At 43.2% G+C, this 22,023-nt stretch overlaps 1 protein-coding gene and 1 long non-coding RNA gene across 10 annotated transcripts in view; one reads left to right on the forward strand and one right to left on the reverse strand.

Moving 5' to 3' along the window:
• Nucleotides 1-1,070, reverse strand: part of LOC147021586 (uncharacterized) — a 39,204-nt gene extending 38,134 nt beyond the window's left edge. Inside the window, exons 1-2 of one of the 2 annotated variants that reach the window (XR_015060854.1) lie at nt 971-1,070; nt 584-759 (exon numbers count right to left, since the gene is read on the reverse strand). This is a non-coding gene — a long non-coding RNA (uncharacterized LOC147021586). Of the gene's footprint in view, nt 1-583; nt 836-970 lie in introns of those variants that run through there. The other variant, XR_015060853.1, reaches the window with a different exon arrangement.
• Nucleotides 1,071-1,117: 47 nt separating this feature from the next.
• Nucleotides 1,118-22,023, forward strand: part of CEP89 (centrosomal protein 89) — a 159,772-nt gene continuing 138,866 nt past the window's right edge. For 7 of the 8 annotated variants that reach the window (XR_015060850.1, XR_015060851.1, XM_085891682.1 and 4 more), the window contains exons 1-2: nt 1,137-1,344; nt 14,007-14,113. Coding sequence is in view for 5 of the 8 variants with exons in the window: in XM_085891682.1 (XP_085747808.1) it covers nt 1,318-1,344; nt 14,007-14,113 (134 nt within the window). In the remaining 3 variants the exon portion in view is untranslated. Of the gene's footprint in view, nt 1,345-14,006; nt 14,114-22,023 lie in introns of all 8 variants that reach the window. The other variant, XM_085891686.1, reaches the window with a different exon arrangement.

Raw genomic sequence — 22,023 nt, forward strand, 5'->3', positions numbered from 1 at the left:
CCACCTCCTCTTTCCCCACCACAATTACTATCCTCCCACCTCCTACTTCACCACAATTACTACCCTCCCACCTCCTCCTTCACCATAATTACTACCCTCCCACCTCCTGCACCCCCACAACTACTATCCTCTCACCTTCTGCCCCTCACCTAAACTAGTACCCTCCCACCCCCTCCCCCGCACCTCAACTACTCCCCGCCCACCTCCTCCCCACCACTACTACTCTTCCACCTCCTCCCCCACCAGAACTACTACCACCTCCTGCCCCCCACAACTACTATCCTCCCACCTCCTCCCTCACCACAAGTACTACCCTCCCACCTCCTGCCCCTCACCTTAACTACTATCCTCCCACCTCCTGCCCCCACCTCAACTACTATCCTCCCACCTCCTGCCCCCCACCACAACTACTATCCTCCCACCTCCTGCCCCCCACCACAACTACTATCCTCCCACCTCCTGCCCCCACCACAACTACTACTCTCCCACAATTACCACCCTTCCACCTCCTCCCCCACCAGAACTACTACCACCTCCTGCCCCACCCCCTCCCACCACGATCTCCTCTACCCAGTGAAATTACCGTTGAACTCAGGAGATTGAATTGGTGGGGTTGAAAGAGCACAGGCTTGATGTAAATGGCCGAAATGATCCGTCGTGCCCTGAGTTCCTTAATTGTAACCCCGCGATGAAGAACGATGAGAGGGGAATCGAACCTCCACCAGGCAACGTCGTGTCACCCGGAACGAACCCATCGTCCTGCCGGCCGAGAATCATTCACGCTTCAAGTCAATATAAACGAGTCAAGTCAAGAGATATCAACAACGGATATCCAGCGATTTAAAGTAATATAAATATATAAATATATATATAAATATATATATATATATATATATATATATATTTCGAACGAAGAGGTAAACGAGCGGCGGCTTGAGCGGCGAGTTAAGAATGCGAAGTGTGAAATTACCGTTATTTATAGGTCCAAGTTATTGTGGAGTAATTACAAACGGTATCGGACGAGGGACAAAGGCGCAACGCTGTGAAAACGAAAGGAAGAAAAGTCTTCCGGTTTCCATGACAACAGGCAGGCTCACGCCATCGTGATCCCTTGAGTTCAGTTTGTACATGTTGCCGGCGTTTCCGGATCTTTTTTTTTTTATATAAATCGTGAAGTGCTGCGGGAGTCTGGGGTTTGGTTCAGTGGCGTTCGGGTTACTTCGATGCTCGAGTACGGTGAGGGAGTTCGTGACAGCAAAGAGAGCCGGTCGTGGCCGTGGGGCAAGTGGAGTCTGCGGTAATATTGTGGAGACGGCGATGAAGCGGCGACAGACATGGTCCCACGTGAGTCCCTTTTCAAATCTGGCATGAGGTTTCTGTTCCTCGACATGTTGTTTATCGTGACAAACATTTTCTCATCAAACTTCTCTCTTTTACTTGCATCTCCTCCCCAACTTCGTTCCCTTTTCTAGGCCGGGGGCCAGTGGGACCAACCTTGCACCCCCCCCCGCGACAATTTTTCACTGATACCACAGTGTTCATATATATATATATATATATATATATATATATATATATATATATATATATATATATATATATATATATATATCCCAAGTATCAAAAAAAAAGATGTTCCCAGAAAAATAACTCATTTGCCCTCTGCTTTATGAAGCCGTTTCCATTTTTGCATGTAATTAAGCTATCCAAACGTTATTCTACATCTCTGACAACAAAGGAAATACATTCACACTATTCCTTGACCCTCCAAACTTCTGTGTAGATTCCTCATTTACAAATTTCCATGTACCAGAAGTTGAGATATTTACGAAAATGAGAATTTCCATAATCGTGGATCCTAATTAGCATATCAATGCATTTAAAATTATTTCCACTACTTTTACTCAAACAGAAAATAGTAATGTTTCCCTTAAACACCAACTAAACAGACATCATAAGTCGCAGTTATGTATTATATCAGGCCCAGGTAATTAATTCTATTGATTAATCTGATTTCGCATGATTTTCGAACGATTCATTGTGCTTTGTATTTTATGCTAATTAGCCGACTAAAAAAAAAATTTCAAAACATTTTAATATATTTTTTGCCAACCTGGTTTGTATCTGGCAACACTTAAGTAATGTTTTTTTGACAAAAAAACTGACGTGTGGTAATTACAAGGAAAGAAAATGGGAATTCTTGCATTTTTGTGGGAATTATTGTCTTCGAGTCAAATTTAATCAATATACAAATGAGCTGATTATCATAAGCAAAAAATATTTTAATACGTAAATGTATAACCTTTAATTTGACACCAATTTTGTGATTTTATGTTTATATTTGATGGAGATATTAACATTTTGCCGATCTTTGTGAGATTCGTCTAGTTTTGATTGGTTGCCATGGAAACAGCTTAATAAAGCATAATGCAAATGAGTTATTTTTCTGGGAACATCTTTTTTTGATACTTGGGATATATATGAACACTGTGGTATCAGTGAAAAAAAAAAAAAAATATATATATATATATATATATATATATATATATATATATATATATATTGCGGGGAGGGGGGTAGGGGCGGGGGTGCAAGATAGGTCACACTGGCCCCCGGCCTATTCTCGCTATTGTTACGGTTGTGGAAATTCGCAATACACCATAAAGGGTCCTCAGGTGAGATATCTCCATAGGTACATGTGCAGTTAGCCCAAACCCGTTGTGTAGAGGGAATATATGTGATCCATTCGGGCTGCGATTCTTCAGTGAGTCGTTTTTCTTTTGCTGTCGTTAATTTGGTGCAAGAACAACTAACATCTCAACGATCACGCCATTCACTACACGACTCCACCTTCCACAACTACGCTACCACCATCTTCGCCACTCGCCATTCAACGAGCACCGTTCAACCACAATCCCAGCGGGACGGATGAAAGGAGCGGAGTGGCAGCAGCAACCAGGGTGCGAAGGGGCATCTCCCGCCCAAAACTCCCGCCAGATTTTCCCTTCTGCTTTTCCCGCGCTTTGTCATGGGGGAGGTGCGATTTCAGTCAGAGGTCAAAGGTGAAAAAAGGTGGGGGCATGATTTTGGGGGAATAATTCCCTGGCCCCGAGCCAAAACTGACTTTCCTCGTCGCCCGCACGATGCGGGGAGGGGGGAACGAGAGGGCACGCCCCTTTTTAGGAAGCTTCCAGAAAGGAGGTGGAGCCAGAAATGGGGCGGAGCGAAGGGCGGAGCCCCACCCTACAAAAGGCGTGGGTGTGGAGAGTCCTTGCTCTTGGTTCGTTCGGTCGGTTGTCAAGGGGTGGAGAGCTCTTACTCTTGGTTCGTTCGGTCGATTGTCGAGAGTTGTGGGCGTGAAGGTCGATGAGAACGCCGTTCCCTTGTCCCTGTTCCCTTGTCCCTAAAGGGGAATTGTGGAGAGTCCTGGCTTTTGGTTGGTTCGGTCGATTGTTGAGAATTGTGGTGATTGTTCCTGGTTGGAGGTTCTGTTCGTTCGTCCCTGTCGGGCGGACGACACGTGCAGGCGCGAGGCACAAGCACAGTGGACCACGCCGGAGGGACTCGGAGTTACGGTCGCCAAGGACTCGACACGTTAAGGGAAGTCGCGACTTCCTTTTCTTTTGGGGTTTTGTGTAAATGTCTGTGGGTGGCGCCAGTCTTGAAAAGTATAACTGTGATAAGTGTTGCCATGTAAATTATATTCGGTTGTAGATCTGCTTGCTTTTATTGTGTTTTCTTGCTTGACTGTAATATACGTGCCTTCCGTGCTGCCGTGTGGCGCGGAATAAATGTGCTGATCCAATTGTTCCCCGTTTCGCTGCATCCTTTCCTTTGTTTGAATCTCCATCTTGCATCACGTAAGGGATTAATAGTGGGTTTTAACGCCCGGTAAATAATCTGAACCGTCAAGGTTGACGATAACTCCGCTCGGTTATCCCTGTAGCACGGAAAGAGCCGCTTCAGTGGTTCCTGTCCAGAGTCGACCTGTGGCGTGGTACAACTCCTCGGTACGCTATCCGCGCGGGTACTTAGGTAAATCGACCATTCGGTGATCGGACCCTATTTTGCGCGGGTAGAATGCGGACTGAGTTGTGGTGAGGTTAAACCCCCACCCGTGACTAGCTCCCAGCGTTGTTCCGAGAGGGTCATGACTGAATTGCACGTTCGGTGGGCGAAGCGGCCGCTATTGGTAACATGCGGTCGTTCGCACGCCGGCGGGGCGCGAATTCACAACACTATTTTCCACTCTCTCAGGACCCCTTCCTTGTCTTCCTTTTCTGCTTTCATTTTCTCCATTTAGCCTCCTCTCCCTTTCCCAATATTAGCAATAAATAAACAATGTGCAATGTTATCATTGTCTTTTGAGTGTCTTTAAATATCGACACAAACGTGTGTGTGTCTCCTCCATAACTCCAAAATCATAAAACCTAGCAGCCTGAAACTTTGTATGTATATGAAGGGAACTCCAAGGAAGTGCGAGAGTGAAAATTGGGTGTTTTTGTTAATTGAAATACCCCTTTTGAAGATAATCGACGGCCTTATTTAATTATATCCTTCATCAGCTGCATCCTCGGCCACCTCGCTCTCTGGGGTCTTTAGAGGTTTCCTGGGTAACCTCGCTGAGGTCTGAAGCCGCCATGTTTTTTTGGCCTGCTCAACCATGCCTTGACTTGGAACAGGCCGCAATGATTTCTTCACAATAAAGTTTCCTTTTTCACTTTCCTCACTTATATGATCGAATGCCTATTCATGATAGTTACAAATCCCTAGGTACATTGCAATACTTATAAACGTCTGGAGATGTTAGTGTTCATGGCTTTATTTCATTTCCGCCCGTGCCATAACCTCGAGAATCTCTTAAACCAAGTCAGTTAACAAAATGTAAGCTCCAGATTTGAACTTAGCAGCAGTTCCGATGCTAATAAAGTGTTCATTTGTCCAATTCGGACATTGCTTGTGCGTTTCCGGGTGCATGGTTTTGTTGTCGGTAATTGGTAATTCGCTTGTCAAGCCAGGCGTTCCAGTGGAGTGCTTGATTGAATGCTTAAACCACTTACTGGCCCCGCCCCACAGTCAATAGTGGTACAGTTCTTCTCCTTCTCAGGATGTACAGTCGACAGTTACTACAAGGTAGAGGTACGTGTACAGTGCACACCGACGTGGCACATATTGGTCGATTTGGATCTGTACGGACTCTCCGCGGGTGTGTGGACATGCCATGCCTGTTACAGGTACCATGGTGGTAAAGTTTCATCCCGTATCTTATGGAGATTCCATCAGGTTTTCCTTTGTCTTCACGCCTGTTTCTAAAGCATTTGGTGATCAGATTTGCTTTACAAAGGTTACATGTTTCTCTTTGTGAGTTTCAAAGTAAAATATATTTGATAACATCCGATTTCTGAACCTTTTGCTGTGTTAACATGTTTTCTAAATTACTGAGCCAAATTTTTTTCCACCCATCACATGCAGCTGTTTATAAAGATTAATGTTTGGGAACATCTCCCTCAAACATCTACATAAATGTAACGTTGTTTTTTGGTAAAAGCTGCTCAAGGTTTCTGGATTGTATACAGTACATACTGTAGTCTGTAATCACACTGACTCCAACCTGACGATTCCCGAAAAATCGTCTATATAGGCCATGTGTGTGTGTGTGTGTGTGTGTGTGTGTGTGTGTGTGTGTGTGTTTTCTTCGTAAAGCATAACATATTCTCTCTGCTAACTCCCCTAACCCCACCTCTCTCTCTCTCTCTCTCTCTCTCTCTCTCTCTCTCTCTCTCTCTCTCTCTCTCTCTCTCTCTCTCTCTCTCTCTCTCTCTCTCTCTCTCTCTCTCTTTTTGTTCCATCCTTACTCTACCCCATCCCGATACAGTGCAGCATCCCCTTGCACACCTCTCTCATTCTCCCCTCCCCACTCTCTCTTTCTCTGTCTCTGGATGTATCTGGAAGGTGGTTATGTCTGGACAATGCTTATCTCCATACGGGTCGGGACTGTGGTTATGTCGGGACTAACAGCTTGGTTCCGGATGCGTCCGGGTGATTTTTGTCTCCAAACATGCCTGGGTGGCAGTGTTGGGCACAAAAGCGATAATCCGATAACAGATAATTATCGAAGTTAACTTTTTTTATCGGACTATTATTGGAAGTTAACTTCCATTTATCGTTATCGGATCAGTTAACTTCCGATAACTCGATTTTTTTTTTTAGTCCGATAACATATTTATCGTTTTACTTTTTTTCACCATCAGGTAACATCACCATCAGAACGATGAGATCTGACGCCGCCATGATTTAGGAAATAGAACAACACAACGAGTCAACTTCTCGCGAGATTAAACTTGCACAAGGGGCGGAGCCTGTGCTCACACAGTTTCATGCGCATGCGCACAGCACTCCTCCATGGCGATGCGAGCCGACTCCAAAAAATGCCGAGGTGCTGTATAAGTACTACGAGCATGAAAGAGCCGTCGGTTTACTGGCAGGAATACCAATCTTTACGTAATTACAAAAAAACGGTTCGTGTTTGTTGGAAATACATTAAAATTGAAGAAACAAAATTATTATTATTTTTTTACTAACAGCACATAGTGTCATAGATTCTAAAAAGACGCATAATGCTTATTTTATTCTTGGGTTTAGCATAAATAAGCCTTTTCTATGGGTTTTGAAGCTTTTTCCTTGTTTTTTTGAATATCTGTTAAAAAGTAGTTATCGTTATTGGATTATCGTTAACTTCCCATAACTTTGTATTATAATTCCCGGATTCTTGTGATCGGACTTAAAAATTGGGGTTTACGGATTATCGTTATCGAAGTTAACCTTTTGGTTATCGGTGCCCAACACTGCTGGGCGGTGCTAATGTCCAGCGGGGAGTTTGTCTTCTGACGTGTCTGGATGGTGTTTATCTCAGGACATGTCGGGGCGGTGTTTGTCTCTGGGTGGTATTTATCGAATTACCAGTAGAAAATAGATTTCAGACATTATTTTGTTTCCATCTTCACTGTTTTTCCATGCAGAATCATTTTGACGAGACGGTATGAATCGTAATTAACGCTCCACCACACGTCTGCCTTCTCTTCCCCTCACCTCATGCTGCCTTCCCTTCCCCCACCCCTCCTCACTCTCCCTCCCTCCTCGCTCCCCCACCCCTCCTCACTCCCCTCCCTCATCTCTCTTACCCCCTCCACCTCCTTCTCACTCTCCCCCCTCTCTCTCCAGCACCCCTCTCCCTCTACTCCTTTTTCTCCCCACCTCTCAGTTTTCCCCATCAGTGAAGCAACGGGTGGTATTTTCTCGTTAAATACAAATGCTTCCTCTTTAAAAAAAAGGGAACATTTTAAGAATGCATTAAAACCCTTGTTTCTCCTTCACAAATGTTGCACATGTTCTGCTTTTTCACCATGATATATGCTTCTTCTTCTTCAAAAGGATTATTTTTCTGAGGTTTTTGTCTGCTCTGTGCCTCATCTAAAAACATCCCCCCCCATTCCCCACCCATCTCACTCCTGCTCATACAGAGCAGCATTTCTCCATGTGTTTAAAAAGCATTCTAACCCCCCATCCCATGATCTGTCTGTCAAAATTGGGAATATGAAATCAGGAAAAGCAACCACCCCTACTCACCCTCTCAAAACTTAATGTCTCCCCTTTCTGCCTCCCTTCTTACCCCACCCTCTAAATGCTTCCCTCACATCTCACCCTCAAACCCCTCCATCCCCCCAAACCCCACACAGTCAAACCTTCACACCCATACCCCACACACTCAAGCCTTCACCGAGACACCACACACTCAAACTTTCCCCACACCTCACTTACACAAACCTTCACCTTCCCATGCACCCTACACACTCAAACCTTCCCCTGCACCTCTCACTCTCAAACCTTTCCCCCATACCCCACCCCCCAAAGCCTCATTTCCCCCCACAAAGCTTCACCCCTCCAGTGGTGGAGTTGCACTTTACATCAATAACTAAATTTCTCACTGTCCATGGACTGACCTTACACCTTCCAACCATGTCCAGGAGTAACTCTGGCTGCCACTTCCCCTCCGCTCCCACATCTTGTTCATTTTTGTGTTGTATCATTCCCCTAACAGTGACGACAACCATCTACATCTCTCTCAGACAACATAGACAAACTTTTAATCAGTCATCCCAACTCTCTCTTCCTCATAATTGGCTATTTCAATGGACCTAACCATGCAACTTGGATGGGTATTGGTACCTCTCTCACCAGCCATGGCACTTCAGCAAGGGACTTCTGTGACTCCATGGGACTGATTCAATCTGTCAACATTCCAATCCAGATTTCTCCAAATGGCAAGTCCTCCCTTCTGGACTTGGTGATGACAAACTTTCCTGCAAATGTCTCCTGCTCTTTCTTTGCTTCAATTGGTTCTTCTGATCGCATTATTGTGAAAGTCAGCATCTCTCTGGATATTCTCAGAGAGCTGCCTCAATGCTGTCAAGTCTGGCATTTCACTCAGGCAGATTGGCAGGGAATGCAAGCAGCCATCTCTCTTCAGGACTGGTCTCCAATATCAACTGCCCTGATGTTAACTCAGCCTGGGAATTCTTCCACAGATACCTGCCCTTTCATGCACAGATTCATCCCATCTCATCTTCAATTATCCTACCCTTCTTCCTGTCCATGGTACACTCAATCCTGTGGTGATGCAGTTACTCTGAAACTACTTGCCTTCTCTTCCTGGAAGGCTAATCTGACCGAAGGGAATCTCTGTGCTTTCTAAAAAATCGGCAACAAATGTGTGCTCACTCTTTAGGCGAGCCAGAAAACAACATCTGTCCAACCTCAACAATGAACTTTCAAATGTGTCTCCCACCTCTAAAACCTGGTCGCAACTCGTTAAGTCTGTCTCTGGTGTATGCTCACCTTCCGTCCCTTCCCTTTTTTCAAATGGCACCACAGCCGATTCCACTCATGAGAAGGCTGAATGCCTCAGTTCTGTGTTTGCTTCCAAATATTTTGTCCCCAACCCTTTACTCTGGGTAATCACCCTTCCCTGTCATACCCAACTTCTCATGGACTCTCTGTCTTTTGCACCTGAGAAGGTGGATAAGATTCTTTCACCCATCGACTCTGACTCTGCTACTGTTCACATATCCTAAAAACCTGCTCTGCTGGTCTTGCACATCCTCTCTCTCTGCCCTTTTCACCCTGTCATTTGTGCTTGATCATCTTCCATCTGCTTGGAAATCCCCCAGCATCACAGCATAACAGAAAAAAGGTGCAAAAACAGATCCACTTAACTACAGACCTATCAGCTGACTTCCAGTCATCAGCAAGGTCATGGAATCCATCATCATAGCTGATATGAAATCCTTCCATTTCTCCAACAACCTCATCTCAAATCATCAATTTGGTTTCAGACCAGGTCACTCCACCTTGGACATGCTGCTTCTACTCACCCAACAATGGATGGAGGCCCTCAATATCAGATATGAGTTCAGGGCCGTCTGTGGAGATATCTTGTGCTTTTTATACAGTCTGGCATCCTGCCTTGCATTCCAAACTGTCTGCCTATGGCATCCAAGGCCAGTTCCACTCTCGGGGTCAACGTGTAGCACTCAACGGAAGCCTTTCATCTCCTCTCTCTCTCTCTCTCTCTGTCAAGGCTGGATTATCCCAAGGCAGTGTTCTGGGCTCAGTCCTATTCCTGATCTTCATTAGTGATCTCTCTAACTCCCTGGAAAATACTCTTTATTTATTTGCTTATGACTCCACCCTATGCCATGACATCTCTCATCCTCCAGACAGGCTGCAGCCTCTTCCCTCTCTTCAGACCTTGAAAAAAAAAATCACAAGCTGGTCAAACACTTGGAATACATCTTTGAATCTTGACAAATCTCACTATCTCTTTCTGAAAGGACCATCTGGCAACCCCCATCTGGTAATTTGTTCAGGGTGTTGGTAATAACTCACCCACTCTTTGAGAAATACACCATGGGACCTTTAACATCCACCAACGACCAATGCTGGCAAACAGATCCTCAAGCTTCATGGTTTTCTGATGGACACGTCACATGATGCATTGCCTTGCACGTGAAACGCAAGTGTTTTGTCATTGGTGGCCAATTATCTTGGTAGCCCAGCACCTTTTCATTCTCAGTGGTATGCCTGGTTGCGCATCATTAAAGCAGCTTGCACACAATTGCCCAACTTTTGCAAAAAATACCGAGGGATAAGATCCACCAGCAATTGCAAGCAGATAAGCCATCAATCTTAACATCCCATATGACGGAGTGCACATTCATTATGCATCACGCCAAAATCTAATCATTTCATTCTTGTCACACACTCCAACCTCTCCACCAAATTTCATTCAAATCTGTCCACAACTTTCTGCGATATCCTGTTCACAGACAAACGAAAGACAGACAGATGGGGTAAAAACATAACCTCCATCCCTCTTTGGTGATGAAGGCAACAAAGATCTGATACCCTAGGTCCCCCACCTGTTTGATGGTATGAGGAATAGATCTGTGCAATATCAAAGCGAAATCTACAAAGTTTTTTTTTCCAAAGGTAAATCTGGAATATCAAAGCTCAGTCTTCAAAATGATGTTTCGATGGCAACTATCTTGGTTCCTTGGCTTGTGCACGTGATATTTCCCAAGCTAAGTTATCACATGCACAAGCCAAGTTACAGAGATGGTTGCTGTCGCAACATAATTAAGCCAATCATTGCCGTTGCCGTCTTCTCATCAGCTTGAGATTATGTAATGAGCAATTGATACGTACCTGCAAAATAAAAGCGAAATGTTCAACGGTTTTTGAAATAGCATGGACAGATGATCAGTCATTCGGTTGGTCCGACGGAGCTCATTTTAATGTTCCACGTCTCTAACCTTGTCGGGGGGTGGGGGACAACTAGCAAGTTGCTTGTGTCTGCATGGGGTTTGAAATGAGGTAGGGATGGAGGGGGAAAAAATTCAAATGTTGTCTTCTGTCTTCGAGCCAGCAAACTGGGAGCAACAATTCACATTTATTGCCACATCTGATGCAACTAACAGTGGCCTGCAAAAGTATTCACCCCTGACCAATAATGCCACATTTAAATGAATTACAAATGATGCAGAAGCAATTTTTCCAAATTAACTTTTTCATTCATAACTGAAGAGATCAAACAAAACACTGTTTTAGTTGGAGGAGGTTACATGTCAGGAACACCGACAAAAAACATGTACAAATCAATAATCACTGGTTGCAAAAGTATTCAGCCCCTTAGATCAATTCTTGGTGGAAGCACCTTTTGCAGGAATGACTGCTACAAGTCTTTTTTGGTAGGTCTCTACCAGCCTTGCACAGAGAGATTGTGAGATCTTTGCCCATTCTTCATGTAAAAATTGCTTTAGTTCTGCCAAGTTTGATGGGAATCTTCGATGGACTGCAATCTTCAAGTCTCGCCTTAAATGTTCAATTGGGTTCAAGTCAGGACATTGACTGGGCCACTCAAGAACATTTATTTTCTTCTTATACAGCCACTCCAGAGTAGCTTTAGCTCTGTGCTTCGGATTATTGGTCTGCTGAAATGTGAATCTCCTCCCCAGTTTGATTCATGGCTGATTCAAGCAGGTTTTCATCAAGGATTCTCCTGTACTTTGCACCATCCATTGATTTACATACAAGTGAAACCTATTACACTTGTTTTGTAACCTTTAAAAAAAATTTTGCTCCTGAAGTGATTTAGGATTAATTAGGCAAAGGGTTTGAATAGTTATGCAAATGAGAATCATCTGATTTTTCTCTGTTAATCTCACATTTTATCTGCATTTTTTAGCTTTATCACTTTTGAGGAGTTTGTGAAGACTATATATTAAGTTTGACTTGAAAGCATCATGAAATAAGCTCAGTTGGCATCGAAATGTAAAAACATTGGAGGGGGGGGGTGAATACTTTTGCAGGCCACCACTGTAAATGCTATAATGACAGTGAGGTACTCCATTTTATTTTTAATTAGGTCTAAGACTTGTAATGGAGCATGAGCAAAACACTTAAAACAGCCATTGAGCTTTGGGGAAGTGCCGTCACTCCCAGGGGATACTCTAGGTATCAGCAACATCATAACAATGGTGCCGCTTTTGTCACCGCACTCAGTGGGGTATTTCCTCAGGATGAATTTCCTTCTCCCCATGGATGCCCATTGATTGGGGATTGTCCATGCTCAATTCTTTTAAACTAGCCGAAACCCCGTCACAGACAGATTCCGTTCCATGAGCCCAATATGACAACCAGTGGCGGCTCTTGTAAGAGCCGGATCCCAGTCGATGTACTCCATGGCCTTACCTAATGAGGCCTACAAAACGTCCTTGTACACGACATTTTTGGTGTGCACTACTCCTTGTGAAGAAGTCCCCTGATTTGTGCACTTCTCTACTTTGGCGTACAAACACCGTGTCAAAACTTCTCATGTCACAGCACCGAGAAAAACGTGACGCGACCGCTAGGAGGAGCTCAAAATTGGTCCTACAGTATTAATATATAGATAGAAGATACAATGTTTCTTGTTACATTTTTTTGTGTCAAATTCACATTCTGAGGTAGTCAGCATGTGCAGAAGAGGGTTTTACATTGCAGATGCTATTTTTGAGGAGTGGCATTACACCTCTCAGCGGTGACGGTCTGTCGACGACAGACGTAACGCCGTCAGCGAATGACGGATGATGTCATGACGTCCTTACGCCTCTCAGCGGTGACGTCACACGTCACCATGTAAACGAATGTAAAACGAAAAGTGTTTCTTCTGCTTCAGAGTTGAAGTTTGACTCTTGCCACTATGTGCGATGCACTCTTACAGGTACGGAATTTCTTTCAGTCCAGGTCACAGTACCGAGAAAAATGTGACGCGACCGCTTGGAGGATCACAAAATTGGTCCTTCAGTATTAATATATAGATGCTGAACCTCAAGCAAGGAAGCAGCATGTACATTTTTTTAAAGTCTTTTGTGTGACTCAGCCAGGGTTTGAACCTCTGACCTCTCAGACTCGTAGCAGAAGCTCTCACTCTTACACCACCAAGTGTGCAATTTGAAACTTTTTGTTCAATATATGTAGCTTTATGATACCGATGGTCCATAATCATAATTTGTATTGGTGTCAGAGCCAGTGAGCAATTGAAAGTTAATGTGGGATTCTGGTATCCAGATCCAGATCTTCACCAAAATTGAATCAATTCGTCCTTGTCACCACCCAACCTATCCACCAAATTTCGTCCAAATCCATCCATTAACTTTTTAAGATATCCTGCTCACAAAAAAATCGTACAGACAGGGGTGAAAACATAACCTCCACCCATCTTACATGGCAGAGATAATAATAATTAGTATTATCAAATGTTTATATATTTGAATACACATTTGACAAATGGTTGCAACATTCCTGGTTGTGGTGCTGATGCAGTGCACCTGCATACTAGAGCAGGAATTTGGAATTTGCCCACCACATTACAGAGGAAAAGTGATAAACTGGGAAAATATCGACAGAAAACAAAAAGGATGAAAATGAACGTCTGCCACCGAAATTATAACATCTGGTAGCATTTGGTAAAGTAAGGGTACAGTCTTATTAGGACGCAGAGTAGCTCTGCAAGGGAACACACCAATAATTATTTTGCATTATCGGTAAAATCTTTGTGCCCCATAATTCTTCGTATGAGAGTGGACTTTATCCACCACTTTTTAGGTAAGGGTGCTATGGGAAACTGATTGCCATAAGGTCTAATTAAATTTTAAAATAATTGCCTTATTCATTCATCCTTGTCATGTTCAATGAGAAATCTCGAGAGTCGCAAAGAACATATTTTCAAGCATGTTGTGAAACATCCTGGGCAGCAATTTAGAGCCAGCCTTGCTTTAACTGTGCATTTTTTGCTGAGCTCCACTACCTGTAATGGATCTTAGTATAGTGATACATACAATGGAGCTTATTGACTTTGTTTTTGTACTTTCTTTTGTTTTGGCACTTTCTTTTGGCATGCTCCAAAGAGGCATATTGCAGGGGGGTTGCTTCCAGCGATTACCATCGCACCAAAGGCTGCTGTTCCCCTGGCTCCATCCCCACGTTCCCAAGACCTGCCGACAGAGTTTCCTCGGTATGTAATTATCACTACAATTTATTTGTCGCTTCTTTTGACACTTTTTTTTTTGTATGCATGATTGATGCTCGTGGAAGAGCAAGAGCAGAATGTAATGGAACAAAATGGAAAAGGGGAGATACTCAGCAGAGTAGAAATGAGAGCAAGATCACCAGACTGTTAGTTTGACAGGCAAGAGAAAATAAGAACAAATGAGTGGAGGTGAGCAGTGTGTCTGGATTTTGGGACTTTAACAAGAAGAGGGTTACTATCAGACCATGTATGCCCTATAGAAACCTGTAGTGGGGCAGATAACAGCAATTTTTGAGAGGAATCGTGCAAATGATGATACAAGCATCAAATTTGGCACATTTGTTCTCCAGGGGATTCTAATCAAATCTGCCTGATTGGCCATTTGAAAGTCCAAATTTTGAAAAATTTGAAAAAAAAAAAACTTCAAAAAAGTCAAGATCACGAATCAATGTTGGATGCTGGCTGAGATTGGTGAATGTTTCAGAAACATCATCAAAGACGTTCCAAGTCTGCCATGTAGTTTTCTTCCCTTTACCGCGGAAGGCAGACACGACGTCACATCCAGTGAACGCATGGAAGTATGGGATCCCTCTAGCTTTCTCAGGCCCTATTGCAGAAACTACCTCATGGACTGGAATCCATCACGCCTTGGCTCCTTGGCCAAAGGCAATCCACATGTTCTCAAGATCTAGTTCCTGTAAGGATGGCAGTACAGATATTGCTATGACCTGTACGTCCGTGTCATTAGCCTTAATGATAATGGACTTGCTCCCATCCGTCGTTGCATCCCTGGCGTGTACAAATATTCGAGTGTCAGCTTCTTCAAAACAACATGGAGACACAGCATCCAGTGACTTCCTTGTGTTGCTAATGGCATCTTCTCCTATTGTGACAATGACTGTGCTTGTCATCTGTGCTTCACACATGTTTTCCGCAAGGAAGTGAAACAGCTCAGTCTTCTTGCTGTCATCTTGAAGAAAGCTTCTCCAGTTACTTGGGGTCTTACTGGTTCCTGTCACTCTTCTTCTGATTCCTTGCCCCCTTTTCTACCTTGCCTCGGACTTCAGACTTGACTTCTTGTACACATCCAACACTACGTCCACCCTCTCGTATCTGGCACCATAGGATTCCACCTTTGGGATGATGTCTTCTTCAGCATAGTCATCAAATATCTTTGAAGTGCGTGGAGGTTGGGCATTGATAAGTGCTGAGCCATCAATGATGACTGCATCTCCCCTTGGTTCTCTGTCTGGGATGTTCACTTGCACTTCAAGAATTTCAGCCAGCTGTGACTTCAAATTTTTTTGAAGTTTTTTTTTCAAATTTTTCAAAATTTGGATTTTCAAATGGCCAATCAGGCAGATTTGATCAGAAAGCCCTGCAGAACAGAAATGTCAAATTTGATGCTTGTATCATAATTTGCACGATTTTTCTACGATCTACTACACTACTGGGAGGGACAGAGTCAAGAGAGGGCAGAGGATGCAAGACCAGAAAGGAGGTGGTACAATACAGAGAGGCCACCAACCTGCCTGCAATGTGAAAGTAAGAGGATTAGACACTCGGCTTCATCGTGGGATGTCCAAATGATTGTGAGGCCCTTGATGTCCATGGTACCAAGAAGGGCAAGGTGTGAGGCATGGGCGTCAGCCAAAAGGAGAGAGCAGTCCTCCATCTAGTTGTGAATGAAGGCCTTGTAGATTGGCAAAAGTTCAGACTGGCCAAGGAAAGACGTTGCACAACAAAGGATGCCCAGTCGGTGGCTGGCTTTGGAAGCCATTTTGTAAATATGCTCTTCCCAAGAAAGATCATGGTTGATGGTGAGGCCGAAAAGTTTGAGTGACTTAACCTCAAGTGATTTGTTTAGAAAGTTAATGGAAGGGTTTTGCCAGATGGTCCTTTCGGAGAATCATGATGAGTGTGTTGGATTTGTCGGGGTTGAAAGACCGATTGCAAGTGTTTGACAAGCTCCTGATTCTATCAAGATCTGCAGAGAAGGAAGATGCCTGCCTGTCTGAAGGATGACAAATGATACAGCAGGTTGAGTATGTTGTGAAAACCTCCTGGCTCTCAGGCTTACGAAGTACAGTACTGGGAATACATTTTGATATCCAGGGCACTGCGCAGAAATTACATCATATTTGTGCTGATCATCAGCCATTGCGATGGCATGTTTGTTCAAGGGTCTATGTTTTAGCATCAACGTTTCTGAAACGACTTTATTTCAGAACCTCAAAAGTGACAACCTTATAATGAACTTGTGTTGCAATGCCCAACTGCATCCAAGTTCAAAACGTCAAAAGTTCAAAATGAGTTTAAAGATTTAAGCCGAGCTTTGAATAGGTGTCAGACTTTCCCAAATGGAAGGGAAGTGAGTGGAGTGGGGGCAAGACCACTGAAGAACCCAAGGTGTGAAGCCAAGTGGGAGTTCACATCATAGAGTGAAAAAGCTTTTCAAAAATTTATGATGTGAACAATCATAATTCAAAATTGAAATGGTCAAGTAAATTGCACGATTTCTTGAAACAGTAGAAAGATCAACGTCAAAAGTCAAACTGTCTGTGGACAGTGAGAAAAGTTAAACTTCAAATGATTACCGTGACACAGAAGGCAAGCTTCGGAAATTATGAACTCTGTGGATCATAATTTGATTACAAGCATTTGATGAGGTAAGTGTGAAACCTCCAGTTTTGAAGGCACATTTTCTGAAAGAGTACCTCAGTAAAGCAACTCAATATAACAATCAGTGTTGTATATACTGGACCTAATCCCTGCTCCTGTCTACTCATGAAGTCAAGGCTTTGGCACTCCGGATTTCAACACCGACTGCATAAATTGTACATGGGTCAGCCAGATGTGCTGCAGTGATTGGTTGATATGTATACGAAGCATGGAAAATCATTGTGATTGAAAAGGGGTGGTATTATTGGCTACACCAGAAAAACAGTGAATTACCTTAAAACTAGGTGATGGTGGGGGGGGGGGGGAAGTTGGGTGAACAAATGTCTCCACCACCCAAGGTTCTGGAGCGGGAGGGGGTGGCAGACAGTGCACCCACCCACTTTTGACACTTATGATTAGTTTCATTGAGGATGAATCATTGTTGATGGTGAATCAAAAGGTTGCTTTATTATTCTTTTCACCTCCTTCATGGACTGTATCGAATTAGTTTAATTATTTTATCACAACTGCAGCTTTTTTTAATGTATTTTTTTGAACATTTCTACTGATTTATTTATTATCTTGCCAAAACGAAGTTTTTGCAAGATGTTAGTCAGCTTGTATGTTTTTTTTTTATCTTGCCAAAACGAAGTTTTTGCAAGATATGTTAGTCAGCTTGAATGTTTTTTTTTTTTGTAATCACGTATAAAAAATTCAGCAGAGCACAGTTATCATCGGAAATTTTTGTAACTTCGCATATCAGAGGCCTATAGAGGTCCCTTTCAGCGAATAAAATTTTCAAGGTCAAGGTCACTTTGGCGCAAATCAGGGGAGTCGACGAAACCCTTATTTTTTGAGTAATTTTGATCGGATCGTCTTCAAACTTCATGGGAATATAGTTCATGGTCTGGTGCTCAGCTGATTAATTTTTGGTGGCGATTGGCCTTGACCTTCATATGTTTTTTGGTTTTTTTTGGTCTGTAATCACGTATAAATCACTCTGCAGAGCACAGTTGTCATTGGAAATTTTTGTAACTTCGCATATCAGAGGCATATAGAGGTCCCTTTCAGTGCACAAAATTTTGAAGGTCAAGGTCACTTTGTCGCAAATCAGGGGAGTCAACGAAACCCTTATTTTTTGAGTAATTTTGATCGGATCGTCTTCAAACTTCATGGGAATATAGTTCATGGTCTGGCGCTCAGCTGATTAATTTTTGGTGGCGATTGGCCTTGACCTTCATGGTTAGCGCTGGAGGTCGAAAGTTTTTGACCCCAAGGTTAAATTTTGAAATCTTAGATACCATATCGAGTAATACCTCATATGAAAGCGCTTGATAAGTGCTTTCCAGATCTGTCAAAAGTTTGACGCTATGACGTCATTTGATGACGTCATGACGAAAAAACGGATTTTTCATGAAAATTTTATTTTTTTGTTTGTCTGTAATCACGTATAAAAATTCTGCAGAGCACAGTTATCATTGGAAATTTTTGTAACTTCGCATATCAGAGGCCTATAGAGGTCCCTTTCAGCGCATAAAATTTTGAAGGTCAAGGTCAAAGGTCAAGGTCACTTTGTCGCAAATCAGGGGAGTCGACGAAACCCTTATTTTTTGAGTAATTTTGACCAGATCGTCTTCAAACTTCATGGGAATATAGTTCATGGTCTGGCGCTCAGCCGATTAATTTTTGGTGGTGATTGGCCTTGACCTTCATGGTTAGCGCCTGAGGTCAAACATATTTGACCCCAAGGTCAAATTTTCAAGTTTTAGGAACCATATCGTGTAGTACCTCAAATTGAACACTTCGATGAGTGCTTTCTCGATATGTCAAGCTTGAGACATTATGACGTCATTTGGTGACGTTATGAGGCAAACGCATATTTTTCATGGTTACTCTGTAGAACGATTCTCATCGGAATCTCTCGTAGGCAGATATTCCTCAAGGAGTCGCTCATGGTGAATAGCAGCTCTGTTCGCCTCAGTGTGACCTTAAAGAAGTCACACTGTTCACTTTTTGGCAAGATACGGGTCACCCTGAGGGTGACATTGGTTTATTTATTTATTTGTTAGCTTCACCTGTTTCTGAAGGTACAGGAGAGGCTATTATTGTAGTCTGTGAGAGGGTCTCCTCAAAAGGTGAATGTCCTGTCAGTGCTTGTTCATTCCTCACCTTACAACCGTGTTTGCTCCTCACCCCCATGAAAAAACCCCAAAACCAACTTTTATTTTCGAATTTTAAATAACTACAACATATTTATATATTTTCATATTATAAAATACTGTACCGTGGTGATGTCTGTGTTTGTCCTGCTGTTCTCATACCCACTCCTCCATCCCCTCAAACCCACCTCCGCCCTTCGATCCCCTCCAACCTCCCACTCCACCACCCCCTCTTACCCCCCACACCAAAATTGAACTTAGGTTGATTAATTGTTGGATTGAATTGATATGGTGTCAATGTAGCGCAGCTCTGATTCGTCAAATATCCTCCTGCATCCAAGTTCCTTTGTGTATTGTTGTGTAATCTTTGTTGGTGTGTGATTCGTCAAATATCCTCCTGCATCCAAGTTCCTTTGTGTATTGTTGTGTAATCTTTGTTGGTGTGCAAGTCTGCATGCAGATTTACTCTCATATGGATTATTCATTCTCAGATCCAACCTCATTTACATACCCCACTAAATATTCTGCAATTCAAAGCTCTTTCTGTTTTTTTTCAGGAATTATATTATATTATAATTATATTTCATCAACGTTGCCGAATTTAACCATAACAAGGTGAAAAACGCATAGATTGTGTGCAGGCCCGTCGCTAGGGGGGGGGCATTTGGGTGCAATGCCCCCCATGGCGCATCTGGTATCCCCCCCCCCCCACTTGTACGCCACCCATTTATGCCCTGTTGTACTCTGTGAACAACTTGTTGTTTAAGGACGAGCGCCCACTGTGAACTAAAACCCTTATTCCAGATGTTCAGTGTGGTGAATAATAAGGCCTTCTTGGATAAACTGTTCTTTAATAATATCCTTCTTTGAATTACAGTCAAGAGATAAGTGTGCGCTTCCCAGCGCATCTCCAAAAGCAATTTGCAAGACAACACAGTCCAAGACCACAAGATAAAAGATAATAACGCAAGCACCAACGCCAGCAGCCAAGACCTCGTGTCGAATGTCGATGTTGTGGGTGGTTATATATATATATATATATATATATATATATATATATATATATATATATATATATATATATATATATATATATATATATATATATATATATATATATATATATATATATATATATATATCGTGGATCATTTAGTTTTAAGGAATAGCCAATCAGCGTATTCGATATGGAGACCCTGTTGAGCAGGTTACCTGATTGGTTGTAAGTTAGTTATAAATGTAATACAGTCATAATATGATTAAGGAAAAGACATAAATTTACATTATTAGAGATGAAGTGCACGTGCACCACGTGACCTTCACAACCCGTCAACCCTCCATCTTACAAAAGTAATTTTATAATAAAAATTAAAAATATGTGTTTGCAATCGTGCTTACATTTGAAATTATGCAGATAAAACCTGTTTTTCATGCATGCATCATTTAATAAATAAAACCGTCAACCGTCAAATCTCGCGAGTCGCGAGATTAGTGACGCGAGTCACGAGGGACGAATCACGGAGCGCTACCTTGCAGCAGGAGAAAAAGACGTGGATGATGGATATTCGAAAATGGCTCAGAAAAGGAAAAAATGCAAGCGACGAAAATGAAGAAGATGATGAAAGACATGTTGTGGGAGGAGTTGGAAGAGGAGGAGGAGGAGACGATCATGCCAACCTGGCCAAGCCAGCAACGTCAGCCCTGCGGCTGGAGCCCCAGCGCAGGCAGCCGAGTTTCCACGCTCGGCGGCGGCCTTGAGATCGGGTGTGACTGTCAAGCCGCTTCCCGATGATCTTGGAAGTGAGAGACTGAATCAAGTTGTTCTACAGCGGTACCCTGGCCATCTGTCGCAGAACAAGAGTTGCTCGTTTGTGTCCTCGTGGTACCAGACTAATGAATGGCTGGAATACAGTGTGCAGACAGATGCAGCATTCTGCTATCCATGTAGGAAGTTTAACACCACACGTGGCCCAGTGGACTCTACTTTCACAGTGCGAGGCTACCGGAATTGGAAACATGCCGTTGAGAAAGGCAGGGGGTTTCACAAACACGCAACTTCAAAGGAACATTTAACTTGTGTTTTGAGGTGGAAGGAGAATGAGAGGCGCATCGATTGTGGTAAGGAGATTTCCACATTCCTCAATGCTGACCAGCTAAATAGAAACCGGTACTCTGTGTCTGCTCTTATAGATGTTGTGGGATTTCTCGCCAAAAATCAGATACCTTTTAGAGGGAGCCTTGATAATTTTGAGGATATGTCAGACGGGCACAGTGGGCTCTTTCTCTCGCTTTTAAACTACACACTCATAAAAGACACCGAGCTTGCTGAAATAATAAAGCATATCCCACGAAACGCAAGCTATACCAGTCCGGAAATGCAGAATGAACTGATCTGCACATTGAGTAATGTTGTGACGGATGCCATCGTGGAAGAAGTAGGCACATCGTGGTTTACCATCAAGGTGGATGGGACGAGGGACCCCACTGAATGTGAGAACATATCAATCATCATTCGCTTTGTATCCGCATCAAATGAAGCAATAGAGCGTCTACTCACAATAGCTACAGCCGACGCTGGAGATGCAAAAACATTGACAGACCTAATAATTGCAGAGCTGACAAAAACAGGACTTGACACGTCAAAAATAGTCAGGTGTACGACGGGCTTCGGTAATGGCTGGGAAGCACGGTGGGGTGCAAAAGTTGTTGCAAGAGATATTGGAAAGAGAAATCCCCTATGTGCACTGCTTAAATCACCAACTCCATCTGGTAGTTGTCCACGCACTGGCAGCAGAGAAAGCTGTCACTGATTTCCTCGAGGTTTGTTGTTGCCTGTACAAATTCTTCAGAAAGCCCACTGTTGCTGCACAGTATAAAGGTGAGCGGTTAAAACGACTTCTTGATCAAAGGTGGACGGGACATTTAGCCACCTTGTCTGTAATCATAGGATCTTTTAAGGATATCACATCCTTACTGTCCGAGATTGATGCAGAGCATGCCGACGGTGCAGAGATGAGGATGGAGGCTATTGGACTTTTGCGGGAAGTCTCTGGGCCTGCCTTCATGTTCATTGCT

This window comes from Eptatretus burgeri, chromosome 8, assembly GCF_056783735.1.
Source record: "Eptatretus burgeri isolate ZD-2024b chromosome 8, Ebu_testis_v1, whole genome shotgun sequence".
Lineage (NCBI taxonomy): Eukaryota > Metazoa > Chordata > Myxini > Myxiniformes > Myxinidae > Eptatretus > Eptatretus burgeri.